General features: G+C 40.9%; 1 protein-coding gene across 1 annotated transcript in view; it reads right to left on the minus strand.

Annotated features, from left to right (window-relative positions):
- The window catches only part of myo5b (myosin VB), a 265,930-nt gene extending 246,572 nt beyond the window's left edge, over nucleotides 1-19,358 (minus strand). Inside the window, exon 1 of the mRNA XM_043674299.1 lies at nucleotides 18,769-19,358. Within this exon, the coding sequence (XP_043530234.1) occupies nucleotides 18,769-18,795 (27 nt within the window). The 5' untranslated portion in view covers nucleotides 18,796-19,358. The remainder of the gene's footprint in view (nucleotides 1-18,768) is intronic.
- Nucleotides 19,359-22,180: the final 2,822 nt, after the last annotated feature.

The following is a 22,180-nucleotide window of genomic DNA, read 5'->3' on the forward strand; positions in this document are numbered from 1 at the left end:
GAGATTGAGAGGAGATTTGAGAGGCAATCAAACTCATGAGGGCTGACAGGATAGAGTAACTAGGAAGAAGCTGTTCCCAATAGCAGATAGATCTAAAAATGGGCCAACACAGATTCAGTGTCAAAAGCTGCAGCAAAAATGCAAGAAGATTTTTTTTAAAAAGCACCAAGTGGTTAGGATCTGGAATGCCTGACAAATGGCAAAGGTAGATTCAATCAAAGCATTTAAGGGAGAATTGGATTGTTATCTTAGAAGGAAGACTGGCTCTGAGGACCATGTGGGAAAACGGCTCTTCATTTATCATAATACTGCTCAGTTGCTCAGCACCCATATTTTCAACTAAGCTATTGTCACCATCTTCTAGTTTGGTCAGAAAAAAGTAAAGTATTCATTTCACACTTCTGCCATACCTTTTGCTTCAGTAATCTTTAATAATACGCTTGAAGAACATTTTACTATTTGTTTTAGAGCAGCCTGCCATGCTTTCCTCTTGCTCCCTCTCAGCTTTCTTTATTCCAGCTTTAGGTTCTCTCTTCATTCGAGGTACTCTTCTTGATATCTATTATTATTTTGGTACAGATTATATGCCTCCTTTTTCTTCAAGAAGGATGGCTCCTCTAGTTCAGTGCATGGTCAATAGTAAGTTCCAGGATGATGGTGGGAGTATTCAGCAATGGGATGCCATTGAATTCCAGAAGGAAAATTAGATTTGTCTTCTGGAGATGGTCACTGCCTGGAACTTGTGCGCAAATATAGAGGCAGTCCTCCGGCTGTGAACAGGTTATGACCTGGAGTCACAATGCAGGACAATAATGATGATTTGGAGATGTCGGTGTACAAAGTTAAAAATCATACAGCACAAGGTTATAGTCCAACAGGTTTAATTGGAAGCACACTAGCTTTCGGAGCGACGCTCTTTCATCAGGTGATGAAGGAGCGTTGCTCCGAAAGCTAGTGTGCTTCCAATTAAACCTGTTGGACTATAACCTGGTGTTGTGTGATTTTTAACTTTGGACAATAATGAAATAGCCATTTGTAATAAGTACAGAAAACACTAATTTCAGATCTTTGAAATTACATTTATATGAAATCACATTCATAAGTACAAACATTTCTGAGTCGGACGTTCATAAACTGGGGACATAATTTGCACGCAGTAAAAAGGCAAAATTAGAATGTTAATAGGTCCTGATGCTGTTTTCTATGCATTCAAATGATATGCTTGAACTTTTAAATAAAAGCAGCAAAATATCTTAATATGGGCCGGGTGCTGGCAGGTGGGACTAGATTGGGTTGGGGTATCTGGTCGGCATGGACGGGTTGGACCGAAGAGTCTGTTTCCATGCTGTACACCTCTATGACTATGACTAATGACAAATGAAAATTTTGCTATTGCATAATATTGGCTATAGTAAAGAGTCACCCACCTAAACTGCTACAAAATACAGTTTGAACAAAAGTCCCCCCTAAATAAAGCAGATTCAGATAATTGAAATTACTTCAATTGTCCATATATCCACGTGTTTTGCTTTCAGATTTGTTGCTGTTCTAGTTCAAGTCTAAATATTTGTCCCCTCCTCGAAAGGTTGTTTTATCTGCTTTATAGCAATGATTCTAATTGATCACTGTATCACAAGGGCAAAATGATCACATCTGTATGCTGAGCAAATCCTGAATTAAAATGTCTTTCTTTATGACATAGTACTTCAAATCTCTCCGCAAAGAATTCAATCAGGCAATTGCTTTCCAAATTGAAATGTCCTGCAAAGAAACAGAGTGCAAATGCTGGAGTCAGGTACTGCAGAACTATTTATCATCTGCTGTGCACAATAATGCAGTATTACTCCTAATGTGATAAATCCATGCAATTTACATTGCAGGGCAAAACCAGAAATCAGTGGTAATTCCAACATGTTCACAAGATATGCATACCACACTAGTGTTAAATATGGGAGGAAGATTTATAAAGCTAACAATGTCTCATCACTTAGCTTTACATATCCTTTGCCTGTCACTACAAATTTGCCCATCATGATTAAAATAAAATCTCAGATCTAAATAGTTTTATTACTTGTACCTTTCTTGCTGCCAGTGTAATTTCCAGTGCATCTGGAGACTTTTTTTAAAATATAAAAGCAACATAAAAATCTATAAATAAACTGCAACGTCATCATTCACACAAGCAGAAAATGCTGGAGATACTCAGCAGGTCTGGCAGCATCTGTATTGAGAAAGCAGAGTTAACATTTCACATGCAGTGCTCTTCAGAACGCAGAACAGTAACTTGGAGATGCTACTTAAGATGCAATGCAGACAAATCTTCTTTAAATTCAAAGAGAAACCACTGGAGAACTCAATAGGTCTGTCAACACATATCAGAATGAAACATTAACTCAGATTCTCCCAGCATTTTTGCTTCTTTTCTTTTAAAAATACTTTCTTTGGAATTCCAGAACTTTCAGTTTTTGTTTGGGATTTCCAGTTTCTCCTATTATTTCAATGTTGCTGCCTCTGAAGGCATTCCTGTCCATTTCAAGTAAGCATGTAAAACTAAATCAATAGGCATACTGCGCTGGGGTTGATGCTACCTCAACTAAGCTCCTTTAACAGAAGCTACAGGATAAACACTGCATAGACAAGATGGCAGGACAAGAAGAAATGGAAATAGTATCAACCAAATGGTCTTTAGTATGCGGTGATACCAATTGTGACGGATGTGACCATTTAAAAAAAACCTTTCATGTCAATCACTGTAGAAACATAATAATCAAAACAAGCATACAAACCCGAGCAGATAAATAGCAGAAATATTGATTTTTTTTTAAAAAGCCGATCATGGGATGAGGACTTCACTGGCTAGGCCAACAGTTATTGCCCATCCCAGAGGACATTTAAGAGTGAACCACATTGCTGTGGGTCTGGAGTCACACATAGGCCAGACCAGATAAGGGACAGTTTCCTTCCCGGAAGGACATTAGCAAACTAGACGGATTTTTTCCCGACAATTGACAATGGTTTTATGGTCATCATTGCATCCATATTTTCAGTCTTATTTTAAAAATTGAACTCAATGCTGAGGCATGATTCGAACTCAATTCCCCAAACATTATCTAGATCACTGGATTAACCCGCCAGCGCTTCCGCATTGCAACAAGTAGACTAGCCTTCCCTCAGTTTCGGAGGAAGCTATGCATAAATTATGATGGTGAGCCCTCAGTGATGAATATTCAGTTAGAATGTGTGAAAAGTCATCTTACTACCAGATTTGAAGACCTGTATGAACTTGAAATGGCAGCATAGTTTCACTTTCACAACAGAATTTCTTCCTCAAAGAATCTCTCGCGGATCGTGTCTGCAGGAGGGCCCAAAGCAATCCGAAAGCAGTGAGAGCGTGACTGCATGAAGTCAAATGCAAGAGAATGGCACCTGGCACAGGTGGAGTCTCACAAATTGGGGAGTGAGTACCAACTCCATCATTCCCCCTACAGCAATCAGTGTTGTTAGAAACTTAAAGATTTGGCCAGGGAAGGTATGGTAGGAGCATTCAACATCATATCCCTGCCATATACTGCACTAAGAAAGTCTCAAACATACAATGCCTTCATCGCATTTGACAGTCAAGTGTTTGAACTATTCACCATCAATCACTTAATTTCTCTTGCCATGAGGTGGAAAAGGTCACTCACTCCATTTTGCAACACCGCCATTAATAGTCTAGAGGAATATACATTCTTTTGTGCATGCACTGATTATCCAGAGTAGTGATAATTGGGTTTAAACCACAATGCTTAGTAAATGAAGACTCATTTATTGCACCCTGTGTAGCACAGCAACCCAGAACCTCTATACAAGCAGGAAAAGAACACAGAGGTGACACACTCCTAAACCTCTAACTTCCCACGTCTTCAAAAAGAGGGAGCTTCGCAGATCCCAGTCTAGGAGTTGGGGAACTATGAGTTTATAATATTCTCTTGGTCTTCCTTATCATCCTTTTGCACCTGCATTTTCTATTAGCTAACTATATGAGAACAGGTATCGGCCACTCAGCCCCTCAAACCTTTCCCGCCATTCAATGAGATATGTGACTTTGTATACCTGCCTTTGGGCCATATCCATTAATACCTTTGCTTAACTAAAATTTCTCAGGTTTAAAATTAAGAATTGATCCAATATTCACTACTGTTTGTGGGTGGTGAGGAGTTCCGATTCTCAGCCATCCTTTGTATGTGCAAGCATTGCCTAACACGTTTCTTGTTTCTAAAGTCCCCAACCAGGGAAGTAGTTTAGTTTATCTTTATCGAGCCTGTCTTTTCTTGTTAATATCTTGAAGACTTCAATCAGATCAAAGACCTTCATGACGCACATACTACTGAATTATCACCATCACTTTGAACCTCAACTACCATTCTAGCCTCATTCTCCTTTTCTTTTTGTTCATGCAAAAGAGAAGAAAAAGAAAAATCATAGCTACAACATCAGCACTGCCAGGATTTTATAATGTATTAAGTGATGACATAAATGTCAAGGATGAGCACTACCAGAAGGAAATGGGTAATGAATTAGACTGGAGTTAATTTTACAGAGCAAATCTAACCTACAGACGGAGAAAAAGCAACTCAAACAGAAATGTGGAATTGCTCAATCTTTCCTAAGATCCAAATCTCATGATGTCCTTTTTTTAAAAAAAAAGAGGGTTGCATAGGGGTTACATATCAATTAGAATAGCATGGTGATTATGTTGGTCAATTTATGAGTTCAAATCACACCATGGCAACTGGGAATTTAAGTTTGATTTAATTAAAAACTTGAAATAAAAGTAAATGATTACTATGAAACTACTGGATTGTTGTTTGGATCAGTAATTGGCTTGCTGAAAGAAGACAGAGGGTGGTGGTTGATGGGAAATGTTCATCCTGGAGTCCAGTTACCAGTGGTGTACCGCAAGGGTCGGTGCTGGGTCCACTGCTGTTCGTCATTTTTTAAACGACTTGGAAGAGGGCGTAGAAGGGTGGTTAGTAAATTTGCAGACGACACTAAGGTCGGTGGAGTTGTGGATAGTGACGAAGGATGTAGTAGGTTACAGAGAGACATAGATAAGCTGCAGAGCTGGGCTGAGAGGTGGCAAATGGAGTTTAATGCAGACAAGTGTGAGGTGATTCACTTCGGTCGGAGTAACCGGAATGCAAAGTACTGGGCTAACGCTAAGATTCTTGGTAGTGTAGATGAGCAGAGAGATCTCGGTGTCCATGTACACAGATCTCTGAAAGTTGCCACCCAGGTTGACAGGGTTGTTAAGAAGGCATACACAGTATATTAGCTTTTATTAACAGAGAGATCAAGTTCCAGAAACACGAGGTTATAATACAGCTGTACAAAACTCTGGAGTATTGCGTACAGTTCTGGTCACCGCATTATAAGGAGGATGTGGAAGCTTTGGAAAGGGTGCAGAGGAGATTTACTAGGATGTCGCCTGGTATAGAGGGAAGGTCTTACGTGGAAAGGCTGAGGGACTTGAGGCTGTTTACGTTAGAGAGAAGAAGGTTGAGAGGTGACTTAATAGAGACATATAAGACAATCAGAGGGTTAGATAGGGTGGACAGGGAGAGCCTTTTTCCAATTATGGTGACGGCGAGCACAGGGGGGTATAGCTTTAAATTGAGGGGTGATAGATATAGGACAGATGTCAGAGGTAGTTTCTTTACTCAGAGTAGTAAGGGTATGGAATGCTTTGCGGAATGCTTTGCCTGCAACAGTAGTAGTTTCGCCAACTTTAAGTACATTTAAGTCGATATTGGACAAGCATATGGATGTACATGGAATAGTGTAGGTTAGATGGGCTTCAGGTTGGTATGACTGGTCGGCGCAACATCGAGGGCTGAAGGGCCTGTACTGCGCTGTAATGTTCTATGTTCTAATCTATTTCACTGATATCAGGGAAGGAAATCTACATTTCGCCACCAATATGCGAGTCCACATGCACAGCAATGTGGTTAACTCTAACAGCACTCTGAAATGGTAAGCCACTTCTTTACAGTGAAGGAGGTGCTTCAATATCACCTACTGAAGGACAATCAAGGAAATGCTGACCTTAGCAGCAATGCCCACATCCCTAAATAAATACAAAACAGTCACACAGATGTAATGAAAGGCACAGTGAAGAAGCTGGTTGGAGAGAGGAGTGCACATGCATAACTGACAGAAGCCAAATTAACAAACTACAATAATAATACATTGGTTAATAGGTTTGAACAGTACTTGCAAACATGCCAACTAGCCATTTTAAATTTAGCTAATGTTTTCACACTGTGTACCGGCTTGATATTGGTTTATATTAGATTGAGCTTGAAATGAGATCATACTAGGAGAAAGTGAAATTGCATCACTGCCACCTCATTTGAATTCCTCTCTCCAGTGGTGTGCAGATTTTATACAATTCCACCCACTTATAAAGGCACAATGACATAGAAAGATATCCAGAGCACTCAATGAAGGATGTAATCAGACAGAAATGAGCACAAAAGCAAAAATTAAATAATAGTAGTTTAATTGAAGGAGGTGGGTCTTTAGAGGTGGTGTTAAAATGGAGAAGAGAAATGTGTTTAAGTTGGGGGAAGAATTCCAGTGCACATGACCCGAGCAGTTGAAGACAAGATACCAATGAGGCCAAGTATGAGGAAGACTCAGGAAGCATTGTGGGAACTGCTTTACTCAGTAAGCATCGCACTCAAAAAAAAATTCAACCACAAGTAGAATTTACAGGGAAAGCGCAGCAGGTCAGGCAGCATCACCTGCTGCGCTTTTCCAGCAACACATTTTCAGCTGATCTCCAGCATCTGCAGTCCTCACTCTATTCGAGAATTTACATGGCACAATATATTCCATAGATCAGCTCTTTTTATAAAAGACAATGTTAATGGGATTGGCCAGAGGATGTGGGGTTGGGGTGGTGAGGGGGTTAGAGAACTTGCTGTGTCAGCATTTGTTGTCCATCCCTATTTACTTGCAAACATTTCTTCTCTGCCGGATTTCACTAATAGCTCTTGCCCTTGCAATATAGCAAAGAAAGGGGAATAGATAAAGTCCTGCAGATGCTGGAAACCTGAAGTAATATGTATTTTAAAAAGTGCTGGAAAAACTCAGCAAGTCTGACTGCATCTGCAGAGTGAAAAACAAAGTTAATGCTTCAAGTCCAGTGTGACTCCTCATTGTAAGACAGAAGCTTGGATGAGATAATGTGGGAGTGAAAAATGTTCTGAAGGCTAACACAGGAAAATCACTTCATACAAAAAGGTAGTGACACAAAATCATATTTGAATATCAAATTTCAAAAGACAGCAGCACACAAAATCAAAGTTGCATGAAAACAAAGTCAAAGTCAATGCAAAATGAAATAGAAAAAAAACTCTGGATTCTCTTGTAGGAGAAAGTAATTTCCCCTCAAAGCTGTATTCGGTTTGAAACTTTGACTCCTGACTCCCAAACTTCCAGTTCCCCTTTTCAGTTCTAGTTTGGTGCCATGCATCCCAGCTCTAACAGACTGCACCAAATTGTGGAATGCAGGTTAAAACCATTCCTCTCTACAATCGCACCTTTCAATTCCTGATCTTACATTTGATGCCAAAAGGCACTAGACACCACTCTTACAGAAAGAGCAAACATTTCACAGCCGGTCTGTCCCTCAGAAACCAATTTGCACCAACTTGTAAAGGAGGTGTAACACTCACTCACGTGTTACAATAGGTGTAATTAAGAGTTTCAATATTTTAAAAAGAACAAACTGAGGTGGTTCATTCAAAATGCAAATAAACACCTTACAAGACAGCATAAGCTCTAGAGGAACACATATCTTACCAAAGTTAACTGGACATAATACAAGCAGTTCCCTTGTATTAAGCTTGACAAACCTGTCATCTTATATAAAAATAGATACAATCATCGTAGGCAGCACGGTGGCACAATGGTTAGCACTGCTGCCTCACAGCGCCAGAGACCCTGGTTCAATTCCCGCCTCAGGTGACTGACTGTGTGGAGTTTGCACATTCTCCCAGTGTCTGCGTGGGTTTCCTCCGGGTGCTCCGGTTTCCTCCCACAGTCCAAAAACGTGCAGGTTAGGTGAATTGGCCATGCTAAATTGCCCATAGTATTAGGTGAAGGGGTAAGTGTAGGGGAATGGGTCCGGGTGGGTTCCAAAATACATCAAGAACTATGTTAATATATAGAGTAGGGTAATAGTTCCAAATCAAGTCTGTTAGGCTATTGGATATTAAGATTTATTACACATTATGAGAATCTATATAAAAGATAAAAAGATATCTATTGCACCTCTATATTTCAAGGAAAATCCATTTTATAGCACTCCCCAATTAGTCGAATGAACTCCAAGTTATCAATCCAGAGTGACATTTCCAATGGGGATACCAATATTGATTAGAACACAAGTAAAAGCACAAAGTTAAAAATCTTGCAACACCAGTTTATAGTCCAACAGGTTTATGTGGAAGCTTTAGCTTTCGGAGCACTGTTCCTTCATCAAGTGGCTGTGGAGTAACCCGATGAAGCAGCAGCACTCCAAAAGCTAGTGCTTCCAAATAAATCTGTTGGACGAGAAACCGGTGTTGTGAGATTTTTAAACTTTGTACACCCCAGTCCAACAACGGCACCTTCACATCAAGAGCGAGTATGCTCAACCGTTCAATAAGGTCATGTACAAGTTTGATCTTAATCTCATTTTCTCGCTGATTTCCATTTCCCTTGATCCCAAGAACCCAAACATCTATCTCAGTCATGAACAGATGAAAGGAATAGGCCATTTGGTCCCTCAAGCCTGCTCCACCATTCAACAAAGACCACTGCTGATTTGACAGTGGTCACCATTCAATATTTGATCTGCCTTCAATGATCCAAGTCCCTTGTTAGTCAAGAATTAAATCTACCACTGCTTAAAAATATTCAATGACAATGCCACAACTACTCTCTGGGGAAGAGTATTCCAGGGACACAACACATCTTAAATTAGAAAATCCCTATTTTTAAACTGCGTTCCCGAGTATGGTCTCTCCCACAAGGTGAGTCATCCAATCAAATCCCCTTAGGATCTTATGTTTCAATAAGGTGACGCCTCATTCCTCTAAACCTCAATGGATACATTCAAGATTCTCTCAAAAAGATAAACACATATCGGAAATCAGTCAAATTATTATTATCCAAAATTATTTAAGAAACGATTGTGTTGCAACAAAGAGACCAAAATTGTACATAACACACCAGGTTTGGTCCCATCAATGCCTAGTAAAACAAAAAAAAAACATTTTCATATTCCATTTCCTTTGCAATAAATGACAACATTCAACTTACCATCTTAATTGCTTGCTGAACTCCCTTGTTATTTCCAAACTTGAAATACTGAGCAACTGATGGAATTACTGAACGTCCAGAGCTCTCTGCATTACAGAACTTGCAAAATTCAACAGTTCTCAGGGAAGAAATTACTACTCATTTCAGACACAGATGATCAACCCCTGCCTCAATCCCAATGATGTCTCCTCATTCAGCAGCCGGGGAAACAAGCTCTCAGGATCTGCACCAAGAAATCTTGTCCTTATCCAATGTTCCAAATAAAATACCTCTTGTTCTAAAACTTGAGGGAATACTGGCCCATTCTACATAACCTCTCTTCAGAGGACAATGGTCTCACACCAGGAATCAATCCAGTAAACGAGATATTGGAATTTATCATGTGATCTTCACCTTGTAATCATTCCATCATGATAAAAACCTATTCTTCCTTGTCACTCCCTCCAAGATACATTTAAAAGTGAAAGAGGGAATTAAAGTAAAATGGGGGATAAAGAACACTGTTTATTATCCCATGTTCCTCACAGCAAGATCAACAAGATGGAGTTCTAATTTTCAAATATTCCAAAACTGCAACAGACACTAGTTTTATTCTTCTGAATACTAATTATTGATACTGCCAAGATCAAAACTACAGCTCACCAGTTTTTTTTTTAAAAAGTGATTTAATGTCGCAGGCACTTTGGAGTCTCACCAGAACAAAATTTCCATACTTAATCTGCTTTCACAGAAAGATTATTCTGTTAGCTTTATTTTGAAAAGCTGGTTGTGTACTTTACTTTGTTTCATTGACAATGTCATACATTTATTATATCTACAAATCTCTTGCATTCCCGTTTACGTGGTGATGACATTTATTGCTTCACAGGAAGAAGTGCTTGTTTTATTACATTTTAAAAAGGTGCCATTTAAATACAAATTACAGAAAATAACATTTGGCTTTAAAAAGGTGTGAAGTGAGCATAATTACATGATTTTATCCTTGAAATTGTAAAAGTCTTCAAAAATTCTGAAATTGTTTGAATTTACAAAGATGGGTTTTCCATTGCTATATTCCATACCACGATAGTATTTTCCAATCTAACAGAAAAAAAAGGAGGACTGGAGCCAAAGCCATTTTTTAACATTTATATCACAGGATAGGAGCACAACTGGGTAGGCCACTGTCCATCCATAATTACCCTCAATAAAAAGGTTATGGTGGCCAGGTGCCTTCTTGAACTGCTGCAGACCTTGGCGATTGGTACAACCACAATACTATAAGAGCAGGAGGTCCAGGACTTTGGTGCCTGGGCAGTGAAAGATTAATGATATAATTCTAGTTCAGGGTAGTGTTGCACTTAGAGAGAAACCTGCAGCTAATCATAATCCCATGCACCGGCTGTCCTTGTCCATCTACGTGGTGAAACAGTTTGGAAGATGCTATTGAAGGTGGTGAAGAGAGCAAATGATGAAAGTGGTGGATGGGGTGCCAATCAAACAGGTTGCTTGTCCTAGAGGTTGAGCTTCTTGAACATTGTTGGAATTGCATTCATCCAGCAAAAGGAGAATATTCCGTCATGCTCCTATCTTGCACCTTATGAATAGGCTCTGGAGATTCAGAAGGCAAGTTACCTGCCATAAAATTCTCAGTCCCTGGCCTGCTCTTGTAACCAATGTATGTGTGTGTCCAGTTCAGAGTCTATCAACAGGAACCCCCAAAGATGCTCATAGTGGAGGTCCAGAGATGGTAGTGTCATTGAATAGCAAGGGGCATTGGCTGGTTCTCTGTTGTTGGACAGCACTGCCTAGCACTTAACACGTGGCAAGTAAAATATGCATCACACATCAGCCCAAGCCAAAATGTTGTCCAGGTCTTGCTCCATATGGGCACGGACCACTTCAGTAGCTAAGAATGATTGGGACAAACAGTCCCACTTCTCTACATATCCTAATTTACTCAGCTTTGTCATCATAGTTCAACATTCTTTTTGTCTAAAGCTATGCTAGTGAATATAATATGTTCAGTATTTTATTTTAATACCATTATAAATGTCTGTTATTGGGAAAATGTTAGAGTCAATTATTAGAGTCATAGAGATGTATAGCACAGAAACAGACCCTTCAGTCCAACTCATCCATGCCAACCAAAATTATCCTATATAATTTAGTCCCATTTGCCAGCACTTGGCCCATATCCCTCTAAACGTTTCCTTTTCATATACCCATCCAGATGCCTTTTGAATGCCGTTTTTGTACTAGCCTCCACCACTTCCTCTGGCGGCTCATTCCATACAAACACCACTCTGAAAGATTTGCCCTTTAGGTCCCATTTATATATCTTTTCTCTCTCACCTTAAACCAATGCCCTCTACCAAAAGATGCAACTAAGAATTCAAAATACATAATATGATCAAGCAGAGTCAGCATGGCTTCATTAAGGGGAAACCATACCTGACAAATTTATTAGAATTCTTTGAGGGAGTAACAAGCAAGCTAGATAAAAAGGAACAATGGAGGTAATACATTTGGATTTTCAACAGGCACTTGACAATGTGCCACATGCTGGTCTACTTAAAGAGCACTGAGTTCTGATGAAGAATCACTGGACTCAAAATGCTAACTCTGCTCTATCCCTGAGATATTAAGGAGTTATTTGCTCTACTGACCTGCAAGAAATTGAATGCCCCGGGGCTAAGGTGGTACATCTTTGTCTCATAGGTGGAATGTGGGAGGTTTACGCGGCCATTTCCCTGCCAGTGATGATTTACATTTTTATCCAGAAATCAATAAGAACATTATAGTTGGAATTTGACTACTCCCCTATAGGGGGGTGCGGCATGGTGGCTCAGTGGTTTGCCACCAGTAGATTTGGCTATCTCACAGAGCCTGCAGACGGACAAAGGTTAAGCGAATGGGCAAAAACTTGGCAGACAGAATATCATGTGGGAAAATGTGAGGTTATGCACTTTTGCAGGAAGAATGGAGGCGCTGAATATTATTTAAATGGAGAAAGATCACAGAAAGCTACAGCACAAAAGGATTTGAGTGTCCTTGTGCATAAATCTCAAAAAGCTAACATGCAAACATCAGCAGGAAAGAGGGAAGGCAAATGGAATATTGTCCTTTATTTCAAAGGGAACCCAGTATATTTAAAAAGGGATATCTTGCTAAAACTACTGTATTATGAGGAGAGGTGGAGTCAAACTCTTTGGAGTTAAGAATGAGAAGTGACTTATTGAAGCATACAAAGATTCTACAGCGATTTGACAGGCCTCGTGCCAAAAGGTTGTCTCTCCTTGAGAGAGAGTCTGGAATCAGAGGGCATAATCTCAGAGTAAGGGTCACCCTTTAAAAATGAGATGATGAGAAATGTCTTCTCTCAGAAGGTAGTGAATCTATGCAATTCTTTATCATAGAAAAGTGGCTTATAGATCTTAAAGACGGAGATAGATTTTTTAACCTGTAGGACAAATCAAGGGTTATGTAAAAAGGGCAGGAAAGTGGAGTTGAGGATTATTAAATGGCAGAGCAGACCCAATGGACTAATTGGCCAACTTGAACTCTTATCACATGGTCTTAATAATCAGCTTTTTAAAAATATCATCCTACATTTGCACACCTTCACCCAGATTGTCAATACTTAAAATCAAGACATATCAGCCCTTTGCCACACTGACTCTCAATTCTCTAGGCCTTAAAACTGTCAAATTTGTTACCTCCTTCGTCCTACTTACATTTAAATCTTAATTTTGTTCATGTATTTCACTTTAACGTGCCAGCTCACCCAAACTTTTTCCAAACTTACTGGTGCTCTACACTAAAATAACACAAAACAAAGGACTGCCAGTGCTGGAGATCATAAACAAACAAAAACAGAAACAGAAATTGCTGGAGAAACTTGGGAAGTCTGGACACATTTGTGGACTGAAAACAATGTTAACATTAAATCCAATGACCCTTCCTCTGATCAGGCTCCAAAGACTTTCTCTCTTCACAGACACTGCCAAATGAACAGAGATTCTCCAGCAATTTCTGTTTGAGGTGTTCTACAATGTTAGCCTTTATTCCTTTCCTAAATGAACTTAATAGCTCACAGGAGGGGAAAACTCATGAAATATTTACCAAGGAGAGTCAGCTCCACTGATTAAGTCAGTTCTCTCAGTGTATAACGTAAACAGGCCAGTCACTTTAGGTATCACCTGAGGAGCTGAAAAATGTGTTGCTGGAAAAGCGCAGCAGGTCAGGCAGCATCCAAGGAGCTGGAGAATCGACATTTCGGGCATAAGCCCTTCTTCAGGGCTGAAGAAGGGCTTATGCCCGAAACGTCAATTCTCCTGCTCCTTGGATGCTGCCTGACCTGCTGCGCTTTTCCAGCAACACATTTTTCAGCTCTGATCTCCAGCATCTGCAGTCCTCACTTTCTCCTAGTATCACCTGAGGATACAAGAGCACATTCAGTACTCTGGGTCCTCAAACATCTCTCTCCACACTATCCCAATAATTTGCCTTAGTTCTAATAAAATACAGCTATTGAGTGAAATTGTCAATGTTTTTGGTGACATCACCTTGGAGCCAACTTGATAATTGATTAGTATGGGGATCAAGGAGTAAGTGAAGGTGCAGGGGAATGAGGTTAGGAAACATATCACCAATGATTGAATAACGGAGAAGACTAGATGGGCCAAGTAGCCGAATTCTAATCCTATATCGTATGGTGTTATTGAATAAAAAGATCAGTCCATTGATTCAAGGATGACGTTTCCTCAGTCACAAGTTTCTGCTTGGTTCTTCATGTGACACCCAAAGGTGGCCAATTCTCACCTCCAGATCTTTGGGACATGGAACAGGATGTCCCATCGGGTAGTGAGTATAGGATTCGTTTCCTTTTCTGTCCTTCTCTGCAATTATATTCCCTGATCAATAAAATATGTGGAGTCTAAGCATGGTGCAACTTGACAGACATATTATTGTCATTTTAAATGATTGACAAGACCTTCCCAATCATTAAAGTTAATGCTTCCACATTTCAAGGAAAACTTCAATGAGTCTCTTTAGCATATTTGTTCCACATGCTGGTTATTTCCAGTGTCAAGAATAGAGCATGGTTGCGAAGAAGATACACATTCACCATGAGACACAGCATTCAGTCCACCGTAGTTAATTTTACAGGAGTTTTGCCGAAAATGGAAGTCTTCCCATTAAATCCAGAAAAAGTAGTGGAGACATTGCTGGTGGAATTTTGCTGACACGCTTACATATCACGGATAGAGTCCAGATATCACCTCAATACAGGAGTGTGGTGACAACACTGAATTGTACATTAGGCCTTTTGTGGACTTCCATAGATCCCTGTTGTCAAACACTCACCACCGTTTGTGAAAGGTGGAGCTCACACAGAGGATCCAGTGTTGGATTCCCTCAAGTATTCTGAACCTACCCCATTTAGAATTGCAGGCTATTCTCAGTGTGAAGATTGAACCGTTGCTCCAGAAGAACTGGAAAAGGTCACTACTACAAACACTTTAATGGAAAATTGCACCTATTGATTCTCTCGACATTGGTCTCCTGTGGGTCCAGTCTGGCAGATACGTCCTTCAGGATGCAGTTAGCTCAGTCTGTGGTGCTCCTCATGGTTGATATGGACAACCTCTACAAAGAGTACATTGTGCCTTTTCAAAGCAGGGTTCAATATAGAGGAGAACTGATTCATTAGTTGAAATAAGGCAGGAGATGATAATCAGAGGTTTCCTTTCACATTGCTAACTTGAATCACAAGGCACGAATTCCGCAGTCAATATTGAGGTCACTCAGGGCCACTTCATATCATTGTATGGTCCTGTGGGACAACGATGACTTTACTTTTACTTTATATCATTGTGCTAGCCAGCTGGTTTGCGATGCAGCATGGTTCAATTTAGGTTACCATGAAGACTCTCCTTCTCAACCTTCCCCCTCACCTGGGTAGTAACCCTCATGTTAAACCACCACCAGTTGTCTCTCTCTCTCTCTCGTGAGAACAATAAGGCAGAACACAAAGGAAATAAAGGGCTTGGTGACATGGTTCAATGAGAACAACCTCTCTCTCAATGTCAGCAAAACTAAAGAACCGATCATTGCCTTCAGAAATGTAGGAGGAGAACATACCCCCTCCATCTACATCAATGGAGCGGACGGTGAGGGGTTTGACAGCAACAAGTTCCTAGGAGTGATGATAACCAACAACCTGTTCTGGACTTCCCACATGGATGTGATGATCAAGGTGGCACAATAACACCTCTTCTTCCTCAGGTGCCTCAGGAAATTTGGCATGTCCATAAGAACCCGCACCAACTTCTACAGATACATCGTATAAAGCATACTATCCAGGTGCGTAACAGCCTGGTACGGCAACTGCTCTGCCCACAACCATAAAGAAACAACAGAAGGTTGTGTGCACCGCCCAGACCATCACAAAAGCCAACCTACCATCCATGTCTCAAGTTATACCTCTTGTTTCCACAGAAACGCTGCCAACATCAACAAAGACCGCACCACAGTAATGCTCTCCTCCAACCTCTCCGTCAGACAGAAGATACAGAAGCTTGAACACACATCTAATGTAGGGCTTTTGCCCGAAACGTTGATTTTCCTGCTCCTCGGATGCTGCTTGACCTGCTGTACTTTTCCAGCACCACTCTGATCTAAACACACACCAATAGGCTCAAGAACAGCTTCCTCCCTGCTGTTTAGACTGATGGATGGACTCTCTAACTTCAAATAATGCTGTTCCTGTTGATCTTGCCTAGTGCACATCCTGTGTGATGTAGCCTGTATGTTATACTCTGTCCAAGTTTTTCTTTCACAATATAACCTGTATGTCCCTGCTCACTACGATCTGCCTGTGCATGTGACAATAAACCAAATCAAATCATAACAGCTCTGTGGTCCAGTAGGACTATGGCAATTTTATACCATTGACCAAAGGTGCATTCTGTTCTGCCATTAGCATAGGACTTAACCAGGGATGGTAATGGAGACTTCTGGGAAACTGACTGGGTGGCACAGCCCCTGTATTGGCACAAGTCTGCAGATGGTTACTGAGAATGTATTTTCAGGCTTGACTAGGCAGGCTGTGCCTTTGTTTTATCCAAGGTTTTAGCTGGATGGCATGGAGGCTGCCCCATTTTATTTGTATTTGACTTTCCTGCAGCAGTTTGATGCATCTAATCACTAGCTAGGTTACTTCTGGGGACAATTCAGAGATAACTACAAAGCTGTAAATCACATTTGATCAGACTTGGTAAAGTCACCAGATTTTCTGATACTTCGACATTACTGATTTTTTTTCTCTAAAATGTGATTGTATCAGACTCACCACTACCAGGTCTAATTTTTCATAAAATTCAAGATTTTTTTTGAAAAGTAAAATTAATCTAAATTCCTCCTGCTGCCTTTGTGAACTTTGATCGCAAGTTTCCAAAATCTGGCATGTACAATAATATTTAGGACGGCGCTACCAATTCCCGCAGATGACACCAAAATTGGAGGTATAGTGAACAGCAAAAGGGGTTACCTCAGATTACAAAAGGATCTTGACAGGATGGGCCAATGGGCTGAGAAGTGGCAGATGGAGTTTAATTCAGATAAATGCGAGGTGCTGCATTTTGGGAAAGCAAATCTTAGCAGGACTTAAATACTTAATGGTAAGGTCCTAGGGAGTGTTGCTGAACAAAGAGACCTTGGAGTGCAGGTTCATAGCTCCTTGAAAGTGGAGTCGCAGGTAGATAGGATAGTTGAGAAGGCATTTGGTATGCTTTCCTTTATTGGTCAGAGTATTGAGTACAGGAGTTGGGAGGTCATGTTGCAGCTGAACAGTTAGGCCACTGTTGGAATATTGCGTGCAATTCTGGTCTCCTTCCTATCGGAAAGATATTATGAAACTTGAAAGGGTTCAGGAAAGATTTATAAGCATGTTGTCAGAGTTTGAGAATTTGAGCTATAGGGAGAAGCTGAACAGGCTGGGGCTGTTTTCCCTGGAGCGTCGGAGGCTGAGGGGTGGCCTTATAGAGGTTTACAAAACTATGAGGGGCAGGGATAGGGTAAACAGGCAAAGGCTTTTACCAGGGGTCAGGGAGCCCAGAACTAGAGGGCATAGGTTTAGGTGAGAGATAAAAGATATAAAAGAGATCTACTGGGCAACTTTTTCCCACACAGAGGGCAGTACATGTATGGAATGAGCTAGCTTCCAGAGGAAGTGGTGGAGGCTGGTACAATTGCAATATTTAAGAGGCACTCGGATGAGTATATGAATAGGAAGGATTTGGAGGGATATGGGCCGGGTACTGGCAAGTGGAACTAGATTGGGTTGGGATATCTGGTCGGCATGGACGGGTTGGACCGAAGAGTCTGTTTCTGTGCTGTACATCTCTATGATTAACTGTGCAGTCAGAGTGGTGTTCTACCAGCAAGCAAAAGGCTTTTCTTTAAGTATCCAGGCACAGTTTGATCTTTAATATCACCGATTCAAAGATTAAGGAATCCAGTCCCCGGATCGAGTACAAGGAAGAGACATTCTCACTGTGTGCAGATTTATGATGCATTCACTCCAATGAAATCAAACTTTTACTAAAAGGGGCCGACAGCATTTTCATAAATCCGTCGTTTTTTTAAAAGAAAAGTCAGAAAACTGTAAATACCAGAGATCTGAAACAAACAAAAACAGAAATTGCTGGAGAAACTCAGGTCTGACAGGATCTGTGGAGAGAAACGTTCCGAAAGAGGGTCCTCACACTTGGCCCTTTAAATCGGTTCTCCCCACAGATGCTGCTAAATCTGAGTTTTTAAGAGCAATGCGTTTTTTTTTAAATTGAATTCCTTTCGCCTTTCCGGATCAAGAGACAACAGCAAAACCTCAAAGTGCAGGAGGTAGAACTGCATTTTTAAAAATAAAAACTATTCAAAACGGTGTAGATATTTTTATGCCCTGTTACCGATATTGCTAAACTACAAACGATCCCAATCTCCCCTGCACCATTAAACACCTGTTCCGCACCACCAGCTTCGAGGAGATATTAAGCGTTTATTTTCCAAAAGAAAGACACAAAAGGGAGAAAGAAAATCTGCCACAATGAAAATTACCACAACTTTACCCATCGCGCAGCCTTGACTTTAATCTCAATGGCTGCGGAAACTTAAAGGTTTACTGAAGCTTCCGAATAAACACGGGCGAACGGAAGGAAGGTGGAGAAACTGATTTTTAAAATGAAACATTTTTTGTGAAAGATGAGGATAGGATTCGGATTGTATTGTTTCCTCCCCCCATTAATATTACTATCCTGGACTCGGTGCTGCAGTGGGCTGTAGATTTTAACACTAGGGGGTTTGTTATTTTTAATAAAGTGGTATCCAGGAGGCGGACACATTTAGAATGGTTACAATCTGCCCAGCGCTCACCTTGCTGTAAAGTTCCGAGGCTGACATGTCGCTCTGTACTTTGTCCGCCTTCTTCGTCCTGCTGCTGAAGCAATGGGCAGATGGACGTGTAGCCGTCCCCCAGCTGCTTTAGTTATTATCCAAACTGGACATTAGCAAAGCAATGTCTCCATTCGTCGCCATTTTCCCCGAGATTCCTGCCTTTCCCCAGCGACCTTTCACTCAGGTGTAAAATTGGTGTCAAGATCTCCGCCCCGCAGGTTTTAAGCCGCTCCCCGACCTAATGGGGTTTTTCTTCTCTTTAGTTCGGAGGAAAGGGCAATTATGCAAAAAGTTGCAGCCGCGTAAGAATCATAAATGGCTCCGGAGACGTACACTGTGGGCTTTTCGAGAGGAAAATAAATACGTGTGTTTGTGAAACGCTTCGCAAGGTGCTCTAATCTCCCGTGTCACTGAACCCAGCCTTTTCCCCAACAGGCTCTGGGAGCGAGCTGAAGGTGAGCCATCTGCTGGTGACTTCCGCGTTTTGAGTCTCCGCGCCAGGGACGGGTTCAGCACTGCGACACCTGTCTCTTGTGCTGGGGTTCTCCCCCAGGGCAGTTCCTGCTGTTTGGGAGCGCTGCTTCCCCTGTCCTTGCTCTCTGTCAAGCTCAGTGTGGACTCTTGGGCTCCCCCTCATCTTTGTCCCCCAGTTTCCAGAATTAAAGATCCTGCAAGTAATTTAACACTTTTTTAAAGGGCTTTAAAACAACGCTTTTCTTTCTCTACTTCGCACACTTTTATTTGTTAGATGTAAAATTTAGTAAGAGATTGGGGGGAAAAAGTTGTGTTCCCACTGTCAATGTGAAGTCTTTTTCCCAACAAGAGGGGGACTGGGGAAAGGCGCTCAATCCAAAGGGTGTGACTTGGTGATAAATGGGGTAAAAACAATGACTGCAGATGTTGGAAACCAGATTCTGGATCAGTGGTGCTGAAAGATCACAGCAATTCAGTCAGCATCCAAGGACAGGCAAAATCGAAACGTCGACATTGGTGATAAATGGCCTGAGTGTCTGAGCTGCTGTCCATATCTTTTCCATGTGAGTTCTTTCGGATTTACATGGTCTAGCCATCTCCTGGTTTATTGAATCTGTAGAGCAAGCAAGATGTAGATTACTGCATTTCTGCAACTATTTGCAGGTGATATCAAGAGGATCTACAGGACAAAGGCTGTTGAGAGGATTTATCCTTAGGTTTGGCTCTCACTAGATCAGGCTGCCCAGAGTTAACATTAACATTTTCAAGTCCAGTGTCCGGTCAGCATGGATTTTTAAAGGGGAAATTGTGTTTAACTGGCTTGCTGGAGTTTTTGGAAGAAGTAATGGAAAGGGCTGATGAGGGCAAGATTCATGACATATTCATGGATTTTCAGAAGATATTTGATACAGTGGCTCACAACAAACTAGTAAGTCATGTGTTATGGGCCAGACCAAACTCCCTCAAAACATGTGAAGGAGTTCATCTAGACCCTAACCTTTTCTTATTTTAAAGGTAAGTGCCAGGCAATGCATTCAGAAAGCAATTGGATTGGTCAAACTACCAGACTTGAAACAAAACACACTTTAATCAAACACTACAGTTAACATAAGTCAATATAGAAAGAAAATAATTGGCTTAACTGTAACTTGATCGAAATACTTAACAAAATAATAAACTACTCATTAATTGTTCCATCCCTCAAGCACACTCCTGGAAAAGGCAAAGTCAGTAAAACAGATTGTCTCAAATGCAATTCCAAAAATAGGAAGAGAACCCCAGCATTTAGCTGTAACAGAGAAAGGAAAAAACAGCTTCCAGACCCCAGCAACTGCAACTGAAAGCTAAAACTAAAATTTTGTTCTGTGGGAGCTCGACCCCACCCATTCAGGTTGCTTCTATTGTTCCACATTTTAAAAAAAAAACAAGGCTTCACAAGCTGTTGATTGGCTTTGAGCGCACCACTTGCAAAATTGGGTAAATGATAGAAAACAGAGAGCAATGGTCAATGACTATTTTTTGGGGGGGAAGAAAATTTGTCATAGAGTTCATTAGAAGTTGTATTGAGACCCTTGATTTTTCTGTTATGTTTTGATGATCTGGATCTTGGTGCACAATGGACAATTTCCATGTTTGCAGATCTTATTAAACTTAGAAGAATTGTAAACTGTGAGGACGACAGTGTGGAACTCCAAAAGGACATTGACAAGTTAGTGGAGTGGGTGGCTGGGTGGGAGATGTGGTTCGATACAGGGAAGTGTGAAGTGGTGCACTTCAGTTTGAAGAACAATATAAAAAAAGGTACTATTCTAAAGGGAGTGCAGGAGCAGAAGGGCCTAAATATATAGAGAGTCATAGAGATGTACAGCACGGAAACAGACCCTTCGGTCCAACTTGTCCATGTCAACCAGGTATCCCAACCTAATCCCTAGTCTTACTTGCCAACACCAAGCCCTTACCCTACCAAACTTTCCTATTCATATATCCATCCAGATGCCTTTTACATGCTAAAATTGTACCAGCCTCCACCACTCCGTTTGGCAGCTCATTCCATACACATACCATCATCTATGTGAAGAAATTGCCCCTTAGGTGCCTTTTATATCTTTCCCCTCTCACCCTAAACACAGATCATTGAAGGACAGGCAGAGAGAGCAGTAACTAAAATACACAGTGTTCTTGACTTTAATAATAGGGGCATAGAGTACAAGAGCAGGAAGGATATGTTGAAGTTGCATAAGACACTTTTTAGACCTCAGCTGGAGTATTACATGCAGTTGTGGGTGCCACATTATAGGAAAGATATAAATGGAGTGGAGAGTGTGCAGAAGCAATTTACTAGAATGGTTCCAGGTATAAGAAAGCTCTGAAACCTTCAGCTATAAGGATAGAATGAAGTTGGGATAATTCTCCCTGGAGAGAAGGCTGAGAGGCAACCTGATTGAGACTTTCAAAACCTTGAGAGGAGATAGAGTGAAGCTATTTCCACTTGTATATGGAACAAGAATGAGATAGCATAGAGGTAAGTGATATGCAAACGAAGCAAGGGTGATGGGAGAACAAAACATTTTCACATTGTGAGTAGTTAAGGTGTGGAATGCACTGCCTGGAAATGTGATGCAGGCAGGTTCACTTGATGCATTCAAGATGGCATTGATAGTTTCTTTTTAGATAGTAACGATATGCAGAGATATGAGGAAAAGGCAGGAGAGTGGCATTAGATAATCGAAGTGGTGCCGGCATGATGGGCTACACTGATAATTCTGCAGTTGGAAACTCTGGGAAAATTGTGATAGAACATAGAACAATACAGCACAGAACAGGCCCTTCGGCCCACGATGTTGTGCTGAACATTTGTCCTAGCTTAAGCACCCATCCATGTACCTATCCAATTGCCGCTTAAAGGTCACCAAAGATT

The sequence above is a fragment of the Chiloscyllium plagiosum genome, chromosome 1, assembly GCF_004010195.1.
Source record: "Chiloscyllium plagiosum isolate BGI_BamShark_2017 chromosome 1, ASM401019v2, whole genome shotgun sequence".
NCBI lineage: Eukaryota > Metazoa > Chordata > Chondrichthyes > Orectolobiformes > Hemiscylliidae > Chiloscyllium > Chiloscyllium plagiosum.